Source organism: Patella vulgata, chromosome 1 (genome assembly GCF_932274485.2).
Source record: "Patella vulgata chromosome 1, xgPatVulg1.2, whole genome shotgun sequence".
NCBI lineage: Eukaryota > Metazoa > Mollusca > Gastropoda > Patellidae > Patella > Patella vulgata.
The window spans coordinates 42,972,267-42,999,804 of NC_065879.2; the positions used below are offsets into that span (position 1 = coordinate 42,972,267).

Here is a 27,538-nt window from a genome sequence, read left to right on the forward strand (position 1 = left end):
ATACGTTTTTTTAAATCGGATAAAAATTATGACCTCTATAGGGTCCACAAGCTAAAAACGCGATTTTTCGTACAATCAGGGGCCATAATTCAGGAAGTTACGGTCCGATATGCGCGATTATCGAAAGGAACCGAGATCTTTGGGTTATAAACTTACATTTCAAGATTCAACAAAATCGGATAAAAATTGTGACCTCTATAGGGTCCACAACCTTGATATACCATATTTTTACGCTATTTGAGAACGAACCGCTGCCATTTTGTCTGTCAATTTTAGGCCAATTTTCACGAAAATCGAACTCAGTCATCCTTATGGTGTAACGGTGATATAATAATACGTTTTTTTAAATCGGATAAAAATTGTGACCTCTATAGGTTCCACAAGCCAAAAACGTGATTTTTCGTACAAACAGGGGTCATAATTCATGAAGTTTCGATCCGATACATGCCAATATCGAAAGCAGCCGAGATCTTTTGGAGATACACCTATATTTCAAGTTTCGTTAAAATCGGAAAAGAATTGTGACCTGTAGAGTGTCCACAAACAAATTGTGGACGGACAGGGGCGACGGCATAATGCGTCCACATGAAAATGTGGGTGTATAGAAATGCTTATCACAGAACTTAGTTGAGGTATCTATATATATATTTGTGACTGTCGTTTGTCTGTTCGGGGTTGGCGGCTACACTAGGTCTGCCCCGAGTCTGAAATTTGGGGTATAGGGCACTCGGCAAACCTCAACAGATTCCAGTACCCTACATCTAATCTCGGCTGTATAACAAAGTCCGCCATTAGAACTACTTTCAAGTTCCCGGATTACAATGGCTTTGTCTTTCAAGTTTATCCGATTTTCTTTAGACAAGGACAAATTTGCACTGAAAATTCTTCGAACGACGCAATTTTGAGAACTTCTTTCTAAACGCGGGCAAGTTTCCCTTATAAGTAAACTGGTGCCGCATCGCAAATGTATAGGCGTAGGTACATATCACTTACTGTCACACAGCCGAGGCTAGATGTAGGATACCGGAATCTGCCGAGGTTTGCTGAGTGGGGTATAGGGGTAGCTCGGACCGGGGAGTAACATAGGCCAGGTGGCGTTAGTCTACCACTTCCGGTTTCGGAGTTATGACCCCCGAGCGAAGCCGGGTATCCTGCTAGTAATGGATATACTACTTCTGAATTTTACATTTCAATACACATACAGGTATCGTTATCAAGTTTCGTCAAAATTGGATAAAAATTGTGACCTGTGGAGTGTCCACAATCAAATTGTGGACGGACAGCGGCGACGACGACAAGATACGTCCACATGAAAATGTGGGTGTATAGAAATGCTTATCACAGAACTTAGTTGAGGTATTTATGTAATGATTGAAACTATAACCAATGTTCATCACTCTCATACAATTAGAATCAGAGTAATCATGTTCCAAAGCATTGATAAATCAAATTGTTAATTTCTGCTTAGCCTAAGCAGCAAACGCTCATCAGCAAACTTAATCAAAACATCTGTACACAAAATTTGAACATTCACCTCAATTTAATAGAAGCAGATTTGGTTATTGTTTTCCAAATGGTGTGATAATCAGTTGAACCCATTTTAATAGTCCAGTTTTCTCCGAAAATTAGGAGCTGAAAGTGGGACAATAAAAAGGTGTGGATGAACATTTATATTCAGAGAGTCATTTCAGTTACTTTGGGAAAATTTGCTCCTTCTGTAAGCAAGTACCGTAGCACATATTCCATTATATGACCCAAGAATCTAAATCTAAGATTCACATAAGCCTTGGAATTTGATTTAATTGAAGACTGACAAACACTGTTATTGACTTGTGAAAGAAACAGAATGGATTCTAAAGTTGGAAAGAATCTAAATTTAGATAAACATCAAACAGGTCCTTGATTGAAAATGAACAAATTGCAGATATTTTGAATCTTTATTTTCTCATTCACTGACAAAAGATCCACAACAATTATTGTTCAAGAATTTAAATATAGCATTATTCTTGTAAATGTACAAGCCTATATATATATACAACAAAGACATACTAAGAGTATTCTAAATCTTTTAACACCACATATACACAAAGAATATCAACAGATAATGGCATTTCTATAAAACACTAACGGTAAGTAACAATATTGTGATAATTATTGTCAACTCGACTCATAATGTTGGATCTACACTGTCCAGTTTTTGTCAGTAAATCAAGATTTTAAAATTGACCAATTGCTTAGATAACTCTCTATATGTATAAGTTATCCAATGTTCTGAACAAAATGTATAAGTATAAGTTATCCAATGTTCTGAACAAAATTTGACCTGCATTAGAGAGTTATCTAAGCAATTGGATGGATGTGCCTGCTTTCCTTGCAGTTAATAAACTTTACATAAGTCTAGTATTCAAATTCAATATATACCTAACAAAAATGAGTCAAATATTCATTTTAACGATTTCTTAATAAAAATCTCTGGAAACCCCCCCCAAAAAACAAGCCAACAGTGAGGCTGATGTCCCCCGCCGAAATCCCAAAATAACTAGAAGACACATAATAATTAATTGCACATTTATTTTTTTCAAAAGTATCGAGCAATCAAACTATACACTAAGTTTCATCACTCTCTATCAGATAGAATCAAGATTATCTTGTCCCAAAGCATCCACCAATGAAATTGATTAGCTCTGCTTAGCTTTAGCTCGAAATGTTAATCATTGAACTCAGTCAAGACATTCACCTAATGAACATCTACATCAAGTTTAAACATTCTACCTCCATTAAAAGCAGAGTTGTTATGTTCCAAAGTCTTGACTAATCAAATCGCTTATCGCTCCTTAGCCTAAGCAGAAAATTCGCACCTTCGAACTTGCTTATCTCTGCTTACCATCAGCAGACAATGTTCATCATCGAACTCCATCCAGGCATTCAAATAATGAACGCCTACACCAAGTTTGAACATTCTGTCTCAATTAGAAGGAGAGTTAGTGTGTTCCAAAGCCTTGACCAATCAAATTGCTTATCGCTCTGCTTACCATGAGCAGAACATTCTCATTATCGAACTTAGTCAAGGTATTGATGTAATGAAACTATACACTAAGTTTCATCACTCTCACTTAATTAGAACTAAAGTTATCGTGTCCCAAAGCATCAACCAATCAAATTGCTTCTCTCTGCTTACCCTACGCAGAAAATGCTCATCTTCGAACTCCATCAAGGTATTGACCTAATAAACACCTACACCAAGTTTGAACATTCTAGCTCAATTAGAAAGAGTTATTTTGTCCCAAAAAGTATGACAGACAGATAGACAGACGGACGAACGGATGAACCCATTTTAATAGTCCCCTGCTTTCTTCGAAAGGCGGGGGGATAAAAAAATCAGATGAAAACTTAACAATAATTCTCAATAATGTTATTCTGTGCTAGTGTTGTTATTAGTAGTGCCTAAATTTTTCACAATTTTTTTTATATATACAAATGGTACTACAAGAGTACAAGTGAGGTTAATTCTGTGCTAGTTTAGTTATTTCCAAAATTGTTTTCATACAAATGGTATTTTAAAAAAATTTATACAATATAACATGCAAAGATATTAGAAACAAATCTGATGAGATTCTTTCATTGGGGCAATTCACTGATACATACATTATAATTATATATGTAGTCCTAATACGTAAATTACTCGATCATACCAACCAATACTTAATACAAACGTGTGGAAGCATTAATTCATAAAAACACTGCAATCTCTTCAAAATATTCTTAAATCAAGTGATCATTATTACCAGTATTAAATCCGAATTAGTTGAAAGATCGAAAAAGGATGGCAGAAAGAACTAAAACATGGTATTTAATTCCATAATCTTTGGCAATAGGAAGAAAAGAACCAAGACAAAATCCCACCAAACAGACACGTTCTAATCTGTATCGTCAAAACCTATAACCAAATTGGTGACAGACATATGACACAAAGTCAAACAGTAGTCTAACCACCCCCTAGAAATCGAAAGGAATAATTCGGATGATTGGTATGCCAAAACTGATTTGGTCTAGTGAAAGAAGTAAACATAATCTGAAAAATAAAATTTATCAACAAAGCATAAATAAAACATTTAGAAGCTCTAATTTCTTTTAATCATCTTGGGGTGATCTTTCAATTTCTACCATTCATCATGTTATTTAGATACTATAGTCGATTAAACATTTCATGCTTCAAGTCTACATGTTTACAAGTTAATATTATCAAAAATATTTGTTTGTTTATTTCACTGGGTATCTGTTACATTGAGCAACATTCTAAGTCAATTAAATCTTTAGCCAACAACCTTTTGAATTACAGGCAAGAAGATGGCGGCTGGCACATTGATGAGAAACACAAGAATTATCTAATCTGATGACTTTAAACTGAATTCTTGGTTGACTAATCTAGGCATTAAGAGCTACATTCCCAAAGTGTAAGCTGAGGCTAAAAAGAATCTAAGGCCTAATTGCTGGTTGGACATAGGCTTTCAAATCTATCATGGGCATGATTCATCCTCTAAGAGAAAAAATTGCCCTTACAATGGCTAAACGTCCAACAAGAAACAGAATACACAAGTTTACACTGTATACAGTACTGCAACATTCTACACACTCAAAGTTCTGTGCACAATCCACAACAGATCATCTTTTGATCACACGCAGAGGATCGAATCCATGTATATAAAAAATCTTTGTAGTCTTGAATGTCATTCTTGAAAATTACAAATAAAGCCCACATCAGCCTAATTTACTATGGTTGTACAACTGTTAGTCATTGTTATTAATAATCCCAACAATCCTGTCATTATATGCCACTGATTTTGCACCTTAATTCTTTCAAATTTCGAGATACTCTAGTTCAGGTACTGCAGAAAATGAGGAATGCAGCCATATTGTATGTCTAATTTGATAAATGTGATCCTGAACGTACAATTTCTAATAAATATATAACTAAATCATACACATGAATAGCTAATTTTCCTAATAATTTCAGCTAAATAGTAAAATAATCTTTAATGACCTAAAGTATAATACAAAAGTCATTTGCAATCTTCTCAGGTTTGAGAATAGTGACTATACAAATTGAATTCTATCCATTGAGAGACTATTAAAGATACATTAGTTTAGAGTTTAATAAAGAGTTGGCCATTCTTGCTAGAATAATTCAAAAATAGATGATAAAAAAAAAAGAAAATATTGAAAATTTCAGTCAAATTACTTTATTCTGAACGGAGTTGTCACTGATGGAAGTTTAGACTAGAAACAGGCATCAACTGTGTCCGCACCGTCTACCAGAATTGCCGATCATTTGATTGACAGACGATAACTCCACCCACATGTTCTCGATTATCAAGTAACATTCTCTCAATGGCTATGGTTCTCGCTTGGTAAGCCATTTCTTGATTTAATTTTAAATGGACGATTGTTTAAATCAAGGCTGTATTCAAGCCATTCGAGGGTCTAGAGTCGATTTTGAGCTTATCATGTAAATAAATGTCTAGTTAATAATTTCTATAACATCTGAAGTCTGTTAAAGACTTGCAATAGGCAGATTTAGCTCTTGCATAATGTATGTTTAAGTTTGTTTTTATAACTTCATCATACTGCAGTATGTTTTGAGTCCAATACTTTCAGTTGGAGACTGTGTCAACTTAGAAGTTACTGCTTTTTTATGGCTTCTTAATGTTATTACCATGTGAAACATGCTCATGCTTACATATAACAATAATTAGGTCGTGTTATAGTAACAATCACTAGATCCTAAATATTAATATTATAAACAGCAAGGTATCAAAAGACATCAACTGCTGTATCTACCATTTGCATTTTAAACAGTTGACAATCAACTATTTAGAATTTATACCACAGCAGTACATTGTACCACGATTTAATATTATCTCCATATTGCACAATATACAGTAACCGTCCAATTAATAAACAAATTAACAAGCTATTGGAATTTACACATATATAAAAGAGTTATGGCACAATTTATTTTTGATTAAATTGTTGATTTCTATTTTTTGAACACGATCCGATTAATAGAACATTCTCAGGATGATAAAATGTACATTTCAAAACTGTAAAACAAGTACATGTAGAATCTAATATAATCAGAGAGCACTGAGTAATTTGTGTCAATATCAAATACAATTTTATGCATATCCGCATGAAACATTTTTTTAATTAAAAAGTTTCAATATAGCAACAGTGCTTATAATCACACCACTTAATTTTCTGTTAGGGCTAGACTTTGAAATGTAGCTTGGTATCCATATTTTGGGGTCTGGAAGATTATTATCATTATACAATAGTCTCTGCTTATAATTAATTAGTGTTTCTAGAGTTGTAAAATTTCATAATATTTAAGCTCCTTAATCCATGAAGACTGCAGATAGATAAAGATCAAAATCTTACAAAACCAATTGAACATATAGAAATACATGAACAGACCTTGCCGTAATAATCTGACCACACCTAAACGCATCTGAATGACAAATTGGAGAGCAACCTTGCACTTAACTCAAGACATGTTACAGGTCGATGAACTGCATAAGCTCTTCTTCTTGTCATATTGTCTTATCGCAAGATCTGCGAAACACATGTAATGTAAATTTAGCACTATAAATTTATAGATGATTATAGATTAATATGAGTACATGTTGATCTAACTTCTCTCTGTATCACAGTCGTATTACCCCTTTTATATTAAACCATAATACTTCTATAGGTTACATGTAATACATTTGTTGAAATAGAGGTTCCCGATTTCTCGCTCTCAACAATTTCACCGGTAAAAAAAATCCTGAAATGAACTCCTATCACACTTGTCTCTCTTTTTTTTGTGTGGAATTCAATAGGATTTCTTCAACTGTTCATACGTCATAAAGAACTGCACAATAATTAAGGAATATGAACAATTTTAAATGACCAGTTATTCCCTGTATAATCACACCATCTTTCATAACCAGCGGCTGCTAGGCAAGATACGCCCACATTTTGCAAGAGATGGATAGAGAACAAGCCAAAAAAACAAAAAACACGATTTTTCATACAAACAGGGGCCATAATCCAAGAAGTTATGGCCTGAAATGCACGAATATAGAAAGGGACTGAGATCTTCAGGATATAAAGTTTTATCAAAATCAGACAAATATTGTGACCTCTATAGGGTCCACAACCTTTGTATTACATAATTGTACACAATTTGCATACGAAGAGCGGCCATTTTATCCGACAGTTTTGGTTTGATTTTCATGAAATTCGAAATCAACCTTAATTACCGTGTAACGGTGATATACTTGAATGTTGTTTTAAATCGGATAATAATTGTTATCTCTAGAGGGACCACAAGCTAAAAACGCGATTTTTCGGACAATCAGGAGCCACACAATTCAAGAAGTTACTATCCGATATGCGCAAATATTGACAGCTACCAAGATCTTTGGGTTATAAACATGCATTTGAAGTTTCATCAAAATCAGATCAAAATTGTGAGCTCTAAAGGGTCCACAACCTTGATCTATCAATTGTTTACACTATTTGCGTAGACGGGCGGCCATTTGTCTGGCAGTTTTGGTCTGATTTTCATGAAATACTAACTCAACCAACAATACGGTGTATTGGTGACATATTCGAACATTTTTTTTAAATCAAGATAAAAATTGTGACCTCTTGAGGGACCACAAGGTAACAACGTGATTTTTCATATAATCTAGGCCCATAATTCAGTAAGTTACCATCCGCTATGTGGGAATATCGAAAGGAACCAAGATCTTTGAGTTATAAACATGCATTTTAAGTTTCATCAAAATCGGGTGAAAATTGTGACCTTTGAGAGTCCACAACCTTGAAATACCATATTTTTACACTATTAGCGAACGAGGGGCGGCCATTTTGTCCGGCAGTTTTGGTTCGATTTTCACGAAATTCTAACTCAACCATCATTAGAGTGTAACGGTGATATATTCAAACGTTTTTTTTTTAAATTGGATAAAATTTGTTACCTCTAGAGGGGCCACAAGCTTCAAACGCAATTTTTCATACGATCAAGGGCTATAATTCAGGAAGTTACAATCCGATATGCGCAAATATCGAAAGGAACCAAGATCTTTGGGTTATAAACATGTATTTCAAGTTTCATCAAAATCGGATCAAAATTGTGAGCTCTAGAGGGTCCACAACCTTGATATACCATATTTTTTACACTGTTTGTGTTCGAGGGGTGGCCATTTTGTCCGGCAGTTTCTGATTTTCATGAAATTCTAACTTAACAATCATTAAGGTGTAATGGTGATATATTCAAACTTTTTTTTAAATCGCAATAAAATTGTGACCTCCGTAGGGTCCAACCTTGATATACCATATTTTAACACTGTTTGTGTTCGAGGGGTGGCCATTTTGTCCGGCAGTTTCTAATTTTCATGAAATTCTAACTTAACCATCATTAAGGTGTAATGGTGATATATTCAAACTTTTTTTTAAATCGCAATAAAATTGTGACCTCCGTAGGGTCCACAAGCTAAATATCGTGATTTTACGTACAATCAGGGACCATAATCCATGAAGCTACGGTCCGATACATGCCAATATCGAAAGGAACAGAGATCTTAGGGAGATAAACCTATATTTCATGTTTCTTTGAAATCGGATAAAAATTGTGACCTGTAGACTGTTCACAAATAATTGTGGACGGACAGGGGCGACGACATTATACGTCCACATGAAAATGTGGGTGTATAAAAATTCAATGTTTTTGTAAAGTCTTCACACCTGCAAGTGGATATATAGGGTTAGCCATTTGTTTTAAAGGATACAATTATATTCCAAGGACCAAGTCTGAACCAAGTTGGTATAAAACCTTTATATAAAGCCATGGGACCTTCTGTTTTAACAGTCTGAAATAGAATTTATTTGATCAAACTATAAAAGCTGTGATTGCTGTGATTAGCTAACCTTGACTGTTTGACTAGTATGTATTTATATTTTCTCTGATTAGAAACATTATCAATTCTATTGTCAACTACTATGGCATAAAACAGGGATTTCACTGAAACATTTTGTCAGCTGTCAATTTTTGACATATTTGGTTTACTTTGGATTAACAAGACATTTTCCAAGAATATAATTCTTACCATTATTCAATTTTTAAACATATTTCTAAGTGTTTTTACAAATTAAAACTATAATGTTTAAGTGTATTTATTGTGTATTAAGATTTAATTCTAAATTCTACAGCTATTCAATTTCACTGCAAGTCAGTCAAGACTAAACAAAAAAGACTGTAACGACAACCCTGGCATAAAATGTGAACTATTCTTACCTGTACCAAACATTCAAATGATGAAGAGTATATAACTGGTACAACACCACTTCCTACACTAGTAGGTTTTAACTTCTCTTGATTCATCATACGAGTCTGTAAGGAAACAAAAATAGAATACTTATAGACCGATCTCAGAGAGGGTAGGAGGTATATGTATGTATATTTATTAACAGACAAAAATATTATGGTAATTGATGATATCATGGGTTGTTGTGTAATTTGTATTTTTGTGAGAAGGTAATAAATTCACAGCCAGTAAATCAAAGGAAAACCAATTTTAAAATTTAGTGGGTAAAAATGAGGGTAATTATACTGGCAGAGCGAAAAGTATTCAACATGATTTGAGATTATCAGTCGATACTAGGTTTTCATTGCACATGGACAAGAAATAGTCTGGATAACACTTTTCTTTAATTCAAAGGGTAAATGTCATGTTTAAAAGCAATTTGTATGGGTGGGGTTGGTCTATTTACATCACACATGTAATAGGGATGATGATTCTCCATTTTAGAAAAGTACAAAAAATTTTTTGGACATAAATTTACTTCATGTTTGTGATCAAATGTATCAGTCTGTAGAGTTATATCATATGTCATATATTAAAGATACATTATGGGAGATTCGATAACGAGTTGGCAGTTCTCACTATAATAGTTAAAAACTAGATAATGTAAAGGCAATTTGCTGAAAATTTCAGTCAAATTGATCCTCCATGAACTGAGAAAGCAACTGAATTTCCGCCTAGCCTTGATCATCATTACTAAAGTCAGTACGATAACCACCATAGTCTCGATTCTCCATTTAATCGTTAAATCGTGAAGGAAAGTTATGCAGTAAATCGGCTCACAATCCACTAAAGATCGCAGGCTACCGATGCCATCTAGAGTTGATTATGGTCTGGATAGGTTAATTAACACTATACGACTGGAACCGTGGAATCTCGGGTAAATAGCGTTATTATCTAATCTATGTAGAATTATTCATAAATATCATTGAATTTGGCCTAATAGCATTCAATTTGTCCTTGTATACAACTTAAATCTCAACGTGCAATTTTGATTACCAAGCGTTAATTAACTAGTGTTTAGTTTGTCGACACGTGTGTAATTATAAGCATCCCGCTTAATTTTCACGACTGTTCAATAATTAGTTGGAACGTTCATTTTCCCGAGTTGTGATTAAAATTAGTCAAGGTGTCCAATTACGCCAGGTATTCAATTCCGTTGCCGAACATCCAATTTCACATGAATTGGGCGACATTTAAAGTAGATGTATATTGTCACAGCGGAGATTTGTCGCCGATTAACACAGACAGACTAAGAATATAGTCCCAAAAATGGCGCGTTTCTGACCATGTGACTTACCGTTAAGCGCCCCTTGGAGTGGATCGAGTGCTCTATGAATGATTCATTTAGATTAACTGAAGCTGCAAGCTCATCGTATGACGTATATAATTTAAAGTTTGGATTTTATAGCAGCCAATAATTGATGGATTACATCTAAGTTATAGACGAAGATGTAATGATACGTTGTAAAAAAATTGTAAGTTGTTCATTGTTGCATACATTTTGGCCGACGTTATATGCATGTAAAGTGCGTTAGAAAAAAATCCTAACCGATACAGAATGCCGGTAAATGTTTTCCTGAGATTACCGAACTCATTTTGTTGTTATTCAAACCGGCCTGTACATTATACATGTACACGTTTTCACGGCAGCATTACTATATTACAACTCCTTCAATATAAACATTTCGTGCATGTGAAATTGGATGTTCGGCAACAGAATTGAATACCTGGCGTAATTGGACACCTTGACTAATTTTAATCACAAATCGGGAAATTGAACGGTCCAACTAATTATTGAACAGTCGTGAAAATTAAGCGGGACGCTTATAATTACACACGTGTCAACAAACTAAGCACTAGTTAATTAACGCTTGGTAATCAAAATTGCACGTTGAGATTTAAGTTGTATACAAGGACAAATTGAATGCTATTAGGCCAAATTCAAAGATATTTATGAATAATTCTACATAGATTAGATAATAACGCTATTTACCCGAGATTCCACAGTACCAGTCGTATAGTGTAATGTCTAATTCATAATTTAGATAACATTTTACGCCTAAAGAGAGACCTGCAATAGACAGATTTAGCTCTTGCATAATGTATGTTTAATTCAAATTTTAACTGAAAATATCCTCAAATATTTTGTATGAAGACCAGCTCTCAATTTCTAGATGTCATTACGATGTTTCTCATGTTTTTATTTTATGAAAAATCATCACCCATCATACTTGTATGAAGTAAGCAAGAGATGACTGGACATTTTGACCAAACATTACCATCTCACTGATAAATGCATTATGTCAAATATGTGAACATTTTGAAAAGATGTGTTATAAATTTTGTTAATTATACTTTTATTTCATAGATCTCTTAATAAATTTTGTATGATAAAGACAAATATTCTATGGTGAAATAATATAGCCAAAATAATTTGCTAGGGTACCAGGTCTTTTAAGAGCCTCAATCAGTGTTATTTCTTTTGCCAAAAAAATTCATGTGGATGGAGCTGTTTCTAGTGCCAAAATAATTTTCATTGGCCATATAAAAAAAATGTCTTGAGCCTAAATCTTTTTGGACTGAGATTAACTAGTTTTAATGCCAAAATAATTTACTTGGTCTTGAGTCTTTTATAGTGCCAAATAGTATAATGATGATGATGATGAGTGCAGAATATTGTGAATTCCATAAATGACAACTGAAAGTTTATACAATTGTACACTAAAGTTTGAAACTACCATTTCACTCATTTGTTACCGGTATCTTAAATAGCAATTTATTCATTATTTGATTAACAATATAACATGATTTCTGTGACAGCAGGTTGAATTTTTGTCATAAAACGAAGTCATAACATGTTAAATTAATTTCAGTGTGAAAATACATGTGTAATAAGATTAAAAAGTTTAAAGAGATATAGCGTTATTTAGTCACAAATATAGACTTATTTTATCTTCATATAGGACAAGGAGTTCTGGTCAGATGATGAGGGAATGTATTTTAAATTAAAGAATTCATTAGAAATGACAATTCTTTTAACCATTTATTGAACCAAGTGAAATTTTATGCAGAGTTCAGCAGAAATGGTAGTTTCAAAAAACACTAGAGATTGTCACTTTGATAGGAAAACTAACACTTGATAGATTTATCAGCTTGCGACTTAATAAGAGGGGAGACAACTTAACTACACCCACTAAAGAGGGTGCGGGCACAAAAAGTCTCCTCGTGCCTACTGCCATCCCTGTTTTTGTGGGCTTCGTTCGTGTCGGCTTTCTCCGTTTCTTCTCAGATGTCAGACATAAGCTAAACCTTAAAAATCAATCAACCAATCAAAGTAAAAAATAGTGGTCAAAGACCACTTTAATCATTCATAATTTAAATTTAAATTTTAATTTGTTTGTAATAAATAATATAATATAATTAATTTGTGATTTTATGAGTAAATTAAATTTCATAAAATGTATCCAATATGAATCGTAAGGGAAATGTGTTCTCATTCAGAATCCTTGTAATTATCCATTTAGAAAAGGTTTAATAAAACTTTTAATTATATTGGTAATTATCATATAGAGCACGACTACCGTCTAATTCATTTTTATTATCCATATGTTGCCTAAAGTGCATAGCAATGGTTAAATCCATTTTGCTTGCTACTATTTATTTTGTGGGTTATAGATATGTTCCTTGATATATGAAGTTTTAATTACAACCATTGATAAAAGACTAATAATATTACTTCCAAACTACTGAGAAAACTAAAGCTTTGCCCAAACCAATATATTTTATGAGTTGTAATTTATTTTTCCTGATTTCAAGTTTGGATGGAGGAATAAATCTCGAAGGAAAATGCCTTTTAATAAATTCAAATAAAGAAGAAAATGATGTTACTGAACATGCATGCGATAATAAACAAACTATTTTTACAATGAAGAAATTAGGTTCTTTTTGTTTAATATGAGTCTTACACAGGTTGTTAATGATTGAAATAGGATACAATCCTAATAAATTGCAGAGAAAAAAAAACTTTTCTAAATGAGAAACACTTCCCTTTACCCTTCCACAAAAGAAAACAAAAAGTTTTTAACCAAAATTTGAGATTTACATGTAAGTATAACCATGCTTAAAATCAAAATAATAGACCTCAAAAATAGTTTTCTATAATTCATACATTATTCAATACATATATATTTCTAAAGATCAAGGTATGCCATAATTGTTTTTAATGACACAAAATATAATTTACTGTATTTCGAGGAAATTTTAAATTTCAACAGGTACTTGTTATTTTTTACTTCAATGTTACAAAGTCTTTGTAACAAAAGTATAAATACTTGAATCTGCCTGATATAATTGATGATCTGTATCCAAATGCAATGAATTTATGAATGATCCCTTGGGAAAATAACATTCCATTTTAATCATCATCATGGATAGAAAAATTATCATTCTTCAGGTCGGGCAAATAATTGGCAGCATTCCAAAAGTGTATTAAACAAGCTAACAGTGCGGCTGATGTACCTCACCTCCATCCCAAAATAAGCAGATGACATTCATTAAATTACTCATTTATCTTTGTGGAAAGTATGGCACAGTCAACCTACCTATCACTCACTAACCTGAGCTGAATATATTAATTCTTCAACTTAGTCAGAGTACTGATGTAAGGACTATACACATTAGAATCAACAGTTACCATGTTCAAAGGATCAACAAATCAAATTGCTTGTCGCTGCTTCGCCTAAGAGTAAAATGCTGATCATCGAACTAAGTCAATGCATTCACATACTGACATAGGTGTCGAGCCAGGGGGGGCAATCTGACTCTTCGGGCAGACATGTAAAGTGAAAACAAAAATTATAATTTCATCTAGTTAGCAAAATAAAGTGCCTGAAATCTAATAAAACACTAATTTTACTTTTCTTTTAATTGAATACCATGAATCTGTACTGAATTGTTAATGGATTGAAACATTTTGTCTGGAGCCACTCTACTTTGAGCAACATTTTTCGGGCATCGATTATTATTTGTGAATGCAGCCGGAACAGTCTGATTTGATAGTTGTAATTCAAATTGGCATAGAGTGGGATTTCGGTTGCAAACCGATTGGAAACTTTGAAGTTGCTTAATACACGGATTAAAATAGCAGAAATACCCTGCGACGATTGATTGCTTGTTTAGGATTCTGGTAAGTCATTAAGGTAGGCTATACTGGACCACTTTGAAGTTGCTGTATTCATGGGCTGGAATAGCACGAAAACATGTTCACGGGCATTTCAGACTCTGCCCCCCCCCTAACATTCATAGAGCCTGTACGCCTATGCATACGGAAGATCTACACAAAGTCTGGGGAGTCAAAGTGGCTAAGTGGGCAAGATGCTAGATTGGTAGTCTGGAGGTCACATGTTTGATCTGAGAAAGTTGATCGGGATCTTCCATGGTTTACCTATGTCAGTGGTGCAGGATGGAGGGCCTGGCAAAGACAGCTGTCTAGTCGTTCGGATGGGATAAAAAACTCAAGGTCCTGTGTATACATTGGCATGCCCTTAAAAGATCCCTTGGCAGTTGGAATTCGATATAAGAGTAGGCCATAGTGCCGCTGAACATTCTACCTCAGGGTTATTCAGTGACCGCCCTAGACTCTTAAAACCGTTAGCCAAATTTTTAGCCAATTCAAAATTTTATTAGCCAATTCAGAAAGTTTTAGCCAAATATTTTATATCATTTTTATTCATATGTTTGTTAATTAAAAATGAAAATAAATGTGTGTGTGTGTTTGTTGTATTTTACGTCCGCTTCCACCGAGGTGATATCGCGGACAAAATAAATGTTTAATATGTACTTTTATTTTATGATCAGTAGTGGAATATCGCGTTTTATCAGTGAAATAAAAGTGTTATTCCACTGGCTAGTTGTTTTTACCTAAAATGATTGTAAAATCATAAAATAAATAGAACATTTGTCGTTTTGTCGTGAATAACATATTTTATTTCATCTCTAAGCAAGAAAACGTTTATGTTTTCACTCATGCTACGCATTCGTGAAAATATAAGTTTTCTTGCTTCTCGATGAAATAAAATATGTTATTCACTCTAAAACGACAAATATCCTCTATATATAGTACACAAGAATATTATTTTATCTCCTTGTTCATGCAAAAGTTCACATTATTGAGAGAATGAATGCAGATAACAAAAAAATGTTTATAGGACGTACTTCACAGTCAAATGATTTAATTTACTTCATCGTCATAACAGAAAAGACACGACGATTCTTTTTAAGACACCGCTGATTTGAAATTTATGTCCGGTCCATCCATTTTTATAAGCATGAGGTCATTGAGGGTTAGCTCGACGGTCTCGGTTAAAGGTCTAATTTTTGTCCACATGTTGATGAAGCCAACGAAGGACTTGCGTCCGAGATGACACGCTCACTCACGGAAGTAGATTCTGGACTAACAGTAGTCGTAGGAAGGAAAAAGGAATCTATCCTTATTTTGGGTTTACTAGTATTAGTTGTCATTAATGTGCGTTTTATTTATTTGCTGCGTAAGTAAAGAAAACTTGTAGTGAAGCGAATGTAAACAACGCAGTGCCACACAAAAGGGGCGTAACTGTGTTTTATAGTCTCCAGACTCGATCTTTCGGTCGTTTTAATGCGTAATATTGTAACATTGACTGATTTGCGACTTGTAAGATTGAGACTAGAGTAATTAATGTACTAAAAATAGACACTCCATCGAGTCGATCGAAAGAAGCGTTTAACGAGACGATTTCAAGTTTAATATTAGCAGATTTACGAAATAACACTCTCTAAAATTCATTCGCCAAATTTTTCGCCAGTATCATCACTTTATTCGCCAATAAAAATAATTGTCGCCATTGGCGAATTGGCGGATGTCTAGGGCGGTCACTGGTTATTGTGCTCTATAAAGATTGACGGACAGACAAACTCATTTTAATAGTCCCCTCCTTTCTTTGAAAGGTGGAGGACAAATGAAATTGGGTCTCCTTAAAAACAATATATGGCACACAGCGATGTTATAGATGATATTTATATCACAAGATGAATTGGATTTTTATTAACTTTTAAAGAAAAAGTACAGTCAGCCCACATATTTGAATACCTTATATTTATATATCAACGACTTTTCTTCATAACCACAATGACATCTATTCCAAAAATATTTTCTAAAATGCGTTGGAATTTCTACGCTTTAATTCACTGTATTCAACTACCAATTCACGAAATACAATAAGCCATGCAAGAATTTCATTAAGAGACCTTTCAAAACCTTCAAAAGATTTTTATTAGAAAGTACGTCTTGTCAACTGATTTAACATTTCCGTCTAAAATAACAAAGAAGTATACATCTAATAAACATAAATTTTACAGAACAGAGAACATCAAAAGGTAATTTAAGATCCAACTCCATCTTGTGATAATATTTCTTTTGATGATTTATGTCCTGCAGGGATAAAGGCATGTATTAAGATAGACCACATATTTACCTTAACAACATCTATAGGATTTGATGCTACAGCTCCTACAAATCCAGCAAAAAAACTTGCTCTAAAATAAAAAAACATAATTCATTTAATCCCAGCTTGAAGTCAACCATTTTCTTTTCAAACATTTATATCACAAATGTAAATGTAATCCTACAATTTCAAAAGCCGTAGGATTTTACGGTGACAATATAACTTTGATCAGACATTTTATAAAATTTCTAACAATAATAATGATCAGGGCATATTTAAATGATTTACAGTTCATAGCACATATAAATATACAACATGACGACTTACAAGAAATGTGTTTCTTTGGTATCCCCTAGATAACCTGATTTAATAATATGTTTTTTACACATATCATATGCTGGTAATTCTACACCTGCTACTACTGCTGCACGCTGAGCTGTTGGTCCAACTCCCTAAAAATTAATTCAAATGATTAAAGGGTTTTACAAACAAACATTAAACTGATGAAAATACAGTGGACTCTTGCAATTCCAACATTGTACAGGATTGATACAATATGCCGGATTAGACAGCATGTCGAAATACTCAATTGCCTCAATTATACAGGAAGTATTATAAATTGTACCTTTGAATAACTGAAGTTTTATTATAATGCACCCTCAAATACACAGAACCTAAAATATGGTAACGCTTTCTGTACATTCAAAATTTTATTACCTTATATCAAACAATTGCATAACAAGACACAATAACATAACAATTTACTTTGAATATATATAATCATCTAAAGTTGACTAAATACCACTTGTCATCCAAGCCTTGCGATTGGCTGACCAATTGACTGACAGGTTGTGTTTGTCCATGCACTTAAACCACTCTGAATTTTCTTTTTGCTTTAAAATGTTGGATACTGTTGTACGGCCAATTGAATACTTAACGGCTAATTCCTTCTGTGTACGTCATGAAACTTTCTCAAAATTTTCTATAATTTGCTGCTTGACATACAATGTCAAATCTGTATGGGCACGCTTTGCAGGATGATTACATATTATGAACACATTATAATTATGATGATAGTGATTCTTCAACTCGGCAATTAATTTATATACCAACAGATAATAAAATTATCAAGGTAATCAAAGACCAACACATGTTTTATGCTCACAGATAATTAGTGATTGCTTGTCGGTTAACACCCAAGATTGAAGGACGGATTATCCAATGTTAATTGTACGCAAATCGTGTGTCAGAACTGCCGATTCATGTCGTAATTCGGAATATTCAGAATCCGGATTACTCAAAACTTTTTTTTTGTTTTTCGTTGAAGTAATAAGGAAATAAATCGGGACATGAAAATGATAGATTTCACAGAATGCTGTAGTATTCAGATGTCGGAAGTGACAGAGTCCACTGTAGTATATTGTAAATGGATATAATACTAAAACTAAAAATTATATTGTTTTTTCTCTTTATGAACAATGAATAATATTACCATACAAAGTCTGACTAAATAATGATCCAGAAAAATAGGTGAATGTTGTTTCAGTAACGCAAAATATTCTTAAATTGTGCAGCTTGACCACAGAACTTTTAGTTCCTTTATTTATTAACATTCCTATATTATGATAGTAGACCTACCCTCCATAATCCTGCAAGACCTTCAGATTGATATATTTTTATAAAAGAACATAACATAGAATCAGTAGCAGCAGTATGACCACGTGCTTGCATCCGCACCTTTAAAACAAATACAGAATAACTTAAATTATGTTATAATGGAGATAAACAGGTTAAGTGTAAACAATTTATCTAATAAATCAATTCCCGTTCACCTAACAAAACAAGTTTGTTCAGATCTCATTATTTCAACAACTAAGTACAGTAATAAGAACTGTCTACTTCAATTCAATTGTAAAGAGATATTATATAGGTATAATGCTAAAAACAGTGATTACGATATAATTCTATATCATTTACAGAACACGATCAATCCCAGCTTGCTTCCATTAATGTGAAATTTTCTAAAACTAGTTCTATCTTAAGATGAAATTAGATACCTTTAATACATCTGTAGGATTGGCTATTGTACTTGATAATACTCCTGCCACTACTCCACATAATACATTAATAGCTAGTGTTTCATCTGAAATAATACAATAACACATTCATTGCTAATATTTCATCTGAAATAATGAATAAAACATTAATTTAATAGCTAATGTTTCATCTGAAATAATACTAAAAGAATGTGTCATATGAAATACTACATTAATAGGTAGTGCCTACCCCCACCCTCCTTGAATCAATAATTTATTGACACTAATTTCCAGCATAATATCAAAGACGACCTATTAACAATTATATATAAGAATGGCCTACTTTTTGGATCAGCTACAAATAATCTCTTTAAGGAATGGTAAGCTCCTATTTTTATTGTTCCATATGTGGCTTGTCGTAATAATGCTGGGGCTATACTAAAATATCAAATAAAAAAATCATAAAATATATTATCATTTAATACAAAGTCTAGATAAAAATAATATGGGCTTGTTATACACTCATTATACTGAGCAGCAGCCGAGTCCTGATTTGAGCGATATAGGAATCCCTTCCAAATCACAATTAAGTTTTGTTCATTATTCACAAAGATATGATAGACTGAAATTCCATCAATCCATGTTGTTCCCTTCTATTTTGCAAAATCTAACTGTTGGGTCTGTTTATACGATGAAATCCAAGCTGCAAGATTATCTAGCATTGATATTTTGATTTGTTAATGAAATGTTAAATAATCAAACTCAGAACATCTTAATGTGGATCAGAGAGAGAGAGAGAGAGAGAGACAGAGAGAGAGAGAGAGAAATGGGGTTTAAGGTCCACTGACACAAACTAGGTCATTTCGGGACTAACATATGGTTTAATTTTATTTCAATAATTCGCTTGCGCGTAGGGGTCTTCAGCAGTGGGAGGAAACCGGAGGACCTGGAAAAAACCCCACGAGGTTGGACAGGCGACCCTACTCCTTGTCACATACAACTGGGATTCGAAACCACGCCAGTTGACTAAATGACAGGCCTTATGATACAGCACGCAGTGCTAACCATTCGGCCATCCACCCACCCTTAATGTGGATCAAGTCGTGAGAAATTTGATATATGAAAAATGCAGTTACTTTGAAAGTGTGTGCATAATAACCAATGGATAATTTGGATTGGCCCGTTTTATATTTTTGCTATTCATTAATATTCAAGGAGACCCATATACACTATGCGTGACTAAAGGATTAACCTATATCTATAAGTGTGTGAAAACTAGTTCACAAATTTTATTTACATCGGAAGACATCATTTTGTTGATTTTAAATATCAACTATCAAGTATTTTGTACAAGTGATACTTGCTTAGCCGCTACTTACATGTAAGTAGATAAGAGTGCTAAGCAGAAAAGTCTTTATTTTCTGTGTCTTACATGTACAAGGACGTACATCAATGAGGAGCACTTTTTAGAATTTACATGAATTTGTTCATTTATATAACTTGGGAATGAGAACATAGCATTACATATCACTTCTTTATAACACTTGAGACTTTTTATAAAAGATAGCCCCAGGTCATCGCAAAGGATGAGGTGTCAAAATATTTTTTTACCCTGTCACACAAAAAGAGGTAAACCTAGCTGTTAAAAGGCTTTTACATTCTTTAAAAATTTCTCATATTTTTCATGTCTAACAGATTTGACAAACTATCATAATAAAATTGGGGCATACTCAAAAGGCAATTTGTTTAAAGAGAGAGAAATGGGGTTTAACGTCCACTCGACACAAACTAGGTCACTTTGGGACTAACATATGGTTCAATTTCATTTCAATAATTCGCTTGCGTGTAGGGGTCTTTAGCAGTAGGAGGAAACCAGAGGACCCAGAGAAAACCCATTAGACAAAATCTTAGCTGTCAAATCGGTAGACATGCAAGGTATGTCTTCGAATACAACCTTGTTTACCATATTTTCAAGCTAAAAGCTTGATTAACAGACCAGTAACTCAATTCCATTGTCAGCTGGGGAAAGCAATTTGTTTTATATACAAGACAAGAGTCCTACATAGGACTTGTACTTACCCAGAGTATAGAGCATAGAAACCTTCATCTTTAAATATCCTAATTAATGCATGGGACATGCCTCTATATTTTAATTCTGTTAATTTTACATCTATTCTTTGTCCTTGTATTTGAAGACGTGTTTTGGTGGTATCAATTGGAAATGTGCCTTAAATAACAAAAAAAACAAAAAAACATACAATTTCTGTTACAAACACTAGATAATTATGGTACTCATATGACCACTACACCATTTTCTGATCAATGACTATTCTGCATTTCAACAGTTATATGGTCACCATCACAAATTCTTGATCGACTGTGGCGAGTCCTCTTAATGTTACTACATCTCATTATCGTTCAAAATCTTTTGATTATCAATTGTTGATTATTAGAGATGTTAGGGGTTCCATTTATTTTACTTTGCAGATATCGTTCCAAAGTGAATATTCCAAAAACTCTTCACAATTCATTGAGGACAAAAAAGAAATGTTCTGTTTCAGGCAACCCCACTGACCCATTACAAAACCTGCCGACCCTTAAATTTTTTTTAGTGTCAAGAGAAATAAAAAAACTTTTTTGTTCAACGAGCGACCGTTCAGAATACTCGAAGCCTACCGGATTTGTGAAAATGCCTATATTATTTGTTGCTATAAATGAATATAAATGTCATCGTTCTTTGAATTTGCATTTACCGATCGGAATAGGCGGATATACTGTACAGAACGATTATTAAGAACTGCCATACTGTTGACGCGAGATTGCTAACTGACTGAAAATCGAGACAAGTTTCGTATAGATTTACCACTGCACATTTGAAAAGCTATAATCCTCACAACCTTCGTTCTAATAAGTAAAGGCCTGAACAATTCAATTATTTTTATCTACATGTTGATCACAAGTTAGTGTTCAATAATTCTTTGCCATTTTTGATCGCAGAACACAGGGTTATCAATTCCCAACAGAGAGTGGTGTAAATAATTTACTATCTGCTAGAAATAAAGAGTTCTTTTTATTAATGATGCCAGAACTGATGACCATCGTAATGATATATATCTCTCTCTTTCAATATTTCAAGTGAAATAACTTTGTAAACTAAACTTTACAGATAGCGAACAAATGGGCAGTAGGGAGAAACTCTGCACTTACCACATTCTGCTGTCATTGAAGCCAGACCACCATATACAAAGGGTCTCCAATCATTAGGACCCATTGTATTGGTTTTAGAGGAATGTTGTTGAAAGGATTCTTCTTCTAGTCCCTCAATGATGAGAGATAAATCCTTAATCGGTACTTCCCTTCTTTAATCTGAAATATAAAAACACAAACATCTATAGTTTGATGTTAATGCAGTTTCAAGTTTAACAGTCTCTAATAAGACTAGTAAATATAATCACTGTCCAATTTAAATAATTGAAATGATTACAACCTCGTTTATGTGAACAATATACAAATCTACACATATACATGAAAACTGTATACATTGATGTCAATACTGTTTCAAGCTAAATATTCAGTATCCTGTCTGAAATAACATCTACCTGGGTCTTTTTCAGCTTTTCACATCATTCACCCCCTCCCCAATTCAATTTTTCTGAGTGTTAAACTTCTAGAAATGAAAAATAAAGGTCTTCAGGTACAGGAAAACAAACATTTTGAAACAATCTTATTTATTCTTATAATTTAATCACCATCATTGATTAATAAGCCAAGGTATTAATGACAGTCACTAAAGATTATTTTCTTTGTAATTCCCCAAATGTATCACAATATAAATTAATTACAAGCCAAACCTATTAAAGGAATACAACTTTAAATAATATAGCGATTATCTTTTAATTATACAGTACCTGTTGTAGTGCGATACAATTTAACACTCTACATGTAGGTATAGTATGTACGTATGCATTATGTATATAACACCAAACTTTAAGTGTCGCACAAAGAGCTGCTGGCGAAAATAATTAAGTTTCCTTTTCCTTGAGTAATGGAAGCTCATTACTGGTATCAAACCTTATAAAGATTTTTAGGAGAATGTAAATCACCACATCACACTTAATGGACTTGTTGTAGGACAGAAATGTCGTGACAACAAAATGTAATTTCCAAACCAAATGTTAGATAGAGAAAAAGCTAGAGTGATTCATTATAACTAAAGTGAATGGAGCTAGTATTGATTTTCTGTAGGAAAATAGACATCCCTATATAGAACTATTACAGAATATAATCTTTAACATAGGGTCGATAATGGCTTGATAATAACCAAGATTTCAAATATCATCTGTACGAGATGGGATTGTTAAAGCAGGAAAACCAATATCTATGAATGAGCCATTGATCACTGACACCATGAGAGTGTTTCTTATTATTAGTTACAGAATTTTCAATTCAAAGTATTACATTTCAAAACTATACAGTTCACAAAATACTATATTATATACCTGTTGTACCGTACATGTACACATGTTTTTCATTTCTGCCATACAGGTCCTCGAAATATATCTCTTATTTTTACTGGTTCCCAAGTATAAAAGGGTTATTACATGTACCAGGTACATGCCTTACAAGTGACATACAAACATACAATATTGGCAACAAGATACACACCGAACAAATCATACAAGAACATAGCTCACAATTAAATAGGTACATAGATAGGCCACAGTGTATACACAGAGTAGATTATTATACGCAACCTTATACAAATGAAACTAAAACAATTTAATGGAAGCGGGTATGTGAGCGAAACCTGCACAAGTTTGTCTCAGTGATTAAATGAAAAGTCTGTAAACAAGCTCCAATTGAGAAAAAGATAGGTTGCAAGGCAACGAAACATACGCCAACAGCAGCTAAATCGTCCAGGCAGTCAACAAGTGTTGTCACATATTTTTACTTTTATCGGTAATGAAACATTTATAATACACTAAAATCTGATTAAGAGTAACAACTTATGAAGTAATTATCAGAAAACCATTAGAATTTGTTTGGTTTTTATAAAGTTCTGCCCCATGCTAACGTATACAAAACTTTTAATATCATGGATTTAGCTGTTCAAGTCATAAAAATTCATTGAAAATCAATATACCGGTACTTGTTCGTCTCAAGATCTTAAACTCTGTGTATAAATTTAAATGACCTAGTTGTTCGTATGTCACAAAAAGATAGGTTGCCAGGCAACGAAATATACGTCCACAGCAGCTAAATCGTCCAGGCAGTCAACATGAGTTGTCGCATATTTTTTTGTCGGCAATAAAACATTTATAATACACTAAAATCTGATTAAGAGTAACAACTCAGTAATTATCAGAAAATCATTAGAATTTGTTTGGCCCATGCTAACGTTTAGTATACAAAACATTTAATACCATGGATTTAGCTGTTCAAGTTACCAAATATCATTGAAAAAAAAATCAAAATACTTGTTCGTCTCAAGACCTTAAACTCTGTATGGTCTCTAAAGCAGCCACAAGTGATCAAGGGCATAACTCTGGCAGTAATTATCGAAAATGAATAGACTTCTTTGTCTCATGACCTTAAACACTGTGTATAAATTTAAAGTCAATTGAATATTAACTTTGGCCTCTAGAGCATCCACAAGATTTTTTGAAGTGATCAAGGGCTATAACTCTGGCAGTAATTATCGAAAATCAATGAAAATGAATAGACTTCTTCGTCTCATGACCGTAAATACTGTATAAATTTAAAATCAATCGGATATTAACTTTAGCCCCTATAGCGTCCACAAGATTTTTCAAAGTGATCAAGGGCCATAACTCTGGCAGTAATTATCTGAAATCGCTGAAAATCAATAGGCTTCTTCGTCTCATGACCTTAACACTGTGTATAAATTTAAAGTCAATCGGATATTAACTTTAGTCCCTAGAGCATCCACAATTACGGTCGACAGGGGCGACAACAATCTACGAACACATTTCAATGTGGGCGTATAAAAATGTATCAAAAACAGAAATTCTGAACAAAGATATAGCACAGCAGTAAACACCTGTATGTCTTATCTCCGATTGTATATTAACCAGCGGCTGCCGGGCAGGATACACCCATATTTTGCAAGAGATGGATAGAGAAAAAGCTAAAAACAAACGGGATACAAACAGGGGCAATAATCCAGAAAGTTATGGTCTGAAATTCACAAATATCAAAAGGGACTGAGATATTTGGGATATAAAGATGTGTTTAAATTTCATCGAAATCGGAAAAAAATTGTGACTCTAGAGGGTCCACAACCTTCGTATTGCATACTTTTACACAATTTGCGTACAAAGAGCGGACATGGTGAAATGGTGATATATTTAAATGGTTTTTAAAATCCGAACTAAATTACGGTGTAACGGTGATATATTCAAACGTTTTTTTAAATCGGATAAAAATTATGACCGCTATAGGGTCCACAAGCTAAAAACACGATTTTTCGTACAATCTGGGGCCATAGTTCAGAAACTTATGATCCGATACACGCTAACATCGAAAGGAACCAATATCTTTGGGTTATAAACATGAATTTCAAGTTTCATCAAAATCAGATCAAAATTGTGACCTCTAGAGGGTCCACAGATGTTATTACACTACTTGCGTACGAGGGGCGGACATTTTGTCCAGCAGTTTTAGTCCGATTTTCACGAAATACGAACTCAGCCAAAAATTACGGTGGAACGGTGATATATTCAAAGTTTTTTTTTTTTTAAATTGGATAATAATTGTGACCTCTAGAGGCACCTCAAGCTAAAAACGTGATTTTTTGTACAATCATAATTCAGGAGGTTACGGTCTGATATGCACGAATATTGAAAGGAATTGAGATCATTGGGTTATAAACCTATATTTCAAGTTTCAACAAAATCGGATAAAAATTGTGACCTCTATAGGGTCCACAAGCTACAATCAGGGGCCATAATCCATGAAGTTACAGTCCGATACATGCCAATATCGAAAGGAACCAAAGATCTTAGGGAGATAAACCTATATTTCAAGTTTCATTGAAATCGGATAAGAATTGTGACCTGTAGAGTGTCCAAAAACAATTGTGGACGGACAGGGGCAACGACAATATACGTCCACATGAAAATGTGGGCTTATAAAAATCTTAATTAATCTAATTTCTGTATTTCAAGTAACTTGTTAATCAGAAGGTGTGTTACAAATTTCATTGCAGTAAATGGAAGCTTAATCTAATTTAATTCACAATATATCTACATGAATAATTGATACTGTCACATGGATTTAATAAAAGCTTACAAAATACATATGTATAAATTGATTTTTAATCAACAGCTACTTAAAGGGTAATCCTGATAAACAATTTAATACCTACTCTGTGCACATGGGGTAGTTTTTGTCAGCTTAACAGTCATAACACTAACCTAATTAATTTTTCATGTGACCTGACGCTGAAACCTTGTGAACAAGCCAACAGTGAGGCTGATGTCCCCCGCCGAAATAGCAAAATAATTAGATGACACGTATTAATTAATAGAACATTTATTTTTTTCAAAAGTATCGAACAGTTAAACTATAGACTAAGTTTCATCACTGTCTATCAAATAGAATCAAGATTATGAAACTGATAAGCTCTGCTTGGCTTCAGCTCGAAATGTTAATCATTGAACTTAGTCAAGACATTCACCTAATGAACATCTACATCAAGTTTAAACATTCTACCTCAATTAAAAGCAGAGTTATTATGTTCCAAAGTCTTGACCAATCAATTAAATTGCTTATTGCTCCTTAGCCTTAGCAGAAAATTTTCACCATTGAACTTAGTCAAGGTAATGATATAATGAATCTATATTCGGAGTTTCATCTCTCTCAAAGTTATCATGCCCCAAAGCATCAACCAATCAGATTGCTTATCTCTGCTTACCGTAAGCATACAATGTTCATCATTGAACTCCATCAAGGCATTCACCTAATGAAAGCCTACACCAAGTTTGAACATTCTACATCAATTAGAATGTGAATTATTGTGTTCCAATGTCTCGACCAATCAAATTGCTTATCGCTCTGCTTAGCCTGAGTAGAAAATGCTCATGATTGAACTTAGTCAAGGTATTGATGTAATGAAACTATACACCAAGTTTCATCAATCTCACTTAATTAGAACTAAAGTTATCGTGTCCGAAAGCATCAACCAATCAAATTGCTTATCTCTGCTTACCCTAAGCGGAAAATGCTCATCTTCGAACTCCATCAAGGCATTGACCTAATCAACACATACACCAAGTTTGAACATTCTAGCTCAATTAGGCAGAGAGTTATCGTGCCCCAAAGTATCAACCAATCAAATTGCTTATCTCTGCTTACCCTAAGCGGAAAATGCTCATCTTCGAACTCCATCAAGGCATTGACCTAATAAACACATACACCAAGTTTGAACATTCTAGCTCAATTAGGAAGAGAGTTATTGTGTCCCAAAAAGTGTGACGGACAGACAGACGGACAGACAGACAGACAGACGGACGAACCCATTTTAATAGTCCCCTGCTTTCTTCGAAAGGCGGGGGACAAAAAAAAATGTGTAGATATTGGTTAATGTATT

The 27,538-nt window shown here is 33.6% G+C and overlaps 1 protein-coding gene across 2 annotated transcripts in view; it reads right to left on the reverse strand.

The window, feature by feature from the left end:
• Positions 1-1,923: 1,923 nt before the first annotated feature.
• Positions 1,924-27,538, reverse strand: part of LOC126818482 (brain mitochondrial carrier protein 1) — a 31,866-nt gene continuing 6,251 nt past the window's right edge. The window contains exons 2-11 of one of the 2 annotated variants that reach the window (XM_050545968.2): positions 22,135-22,293; positions 21,007-21,154; positions 19,271-19,365; positions 18,949-19,034; positions 18,530-18,628; positions 17,219-17,343; positions 16,922-16,982; positions 9,344-9,439; positions 8,838-8,918; positions 1,924-6,913 (exon numbers count right to left, since the gene is read on the reverse strand). In XM_050545968.2, the coding sequence (XP_050401925.1) occupies positions 6,875-6,913; positions 8,838-8,918; positions 9,344-9,439; positions 16,922-16,982; positions 17,219-17,343; positions 18,530-18,628; positions 18,949-19,034; positions 19,271-19,365; positions 21,007-21,154; positions 22,135-22,198 (894 nt within the window). In that variant the 5' untranslated portion in view covers positions 22,199-22,293 and the 3' untranslated portion in view covers positions 1,924-6,874. Of the gene's footprint in view, positions 6,914-8,837; positions 8,919-9,343; positions 9,440-12,547; positions 12,723-16,921; positions 16,983-17,218; positions 17,344-18,529; positions 18,629-18,948; positions 19,035-19,270; positions 19,366-21,006; positions 21,155-22,134; positions 22,294-27,538 lie in introns of those variants that run through there. The other variant, XM_050546033.2, reaches the window with a different exon arrangement.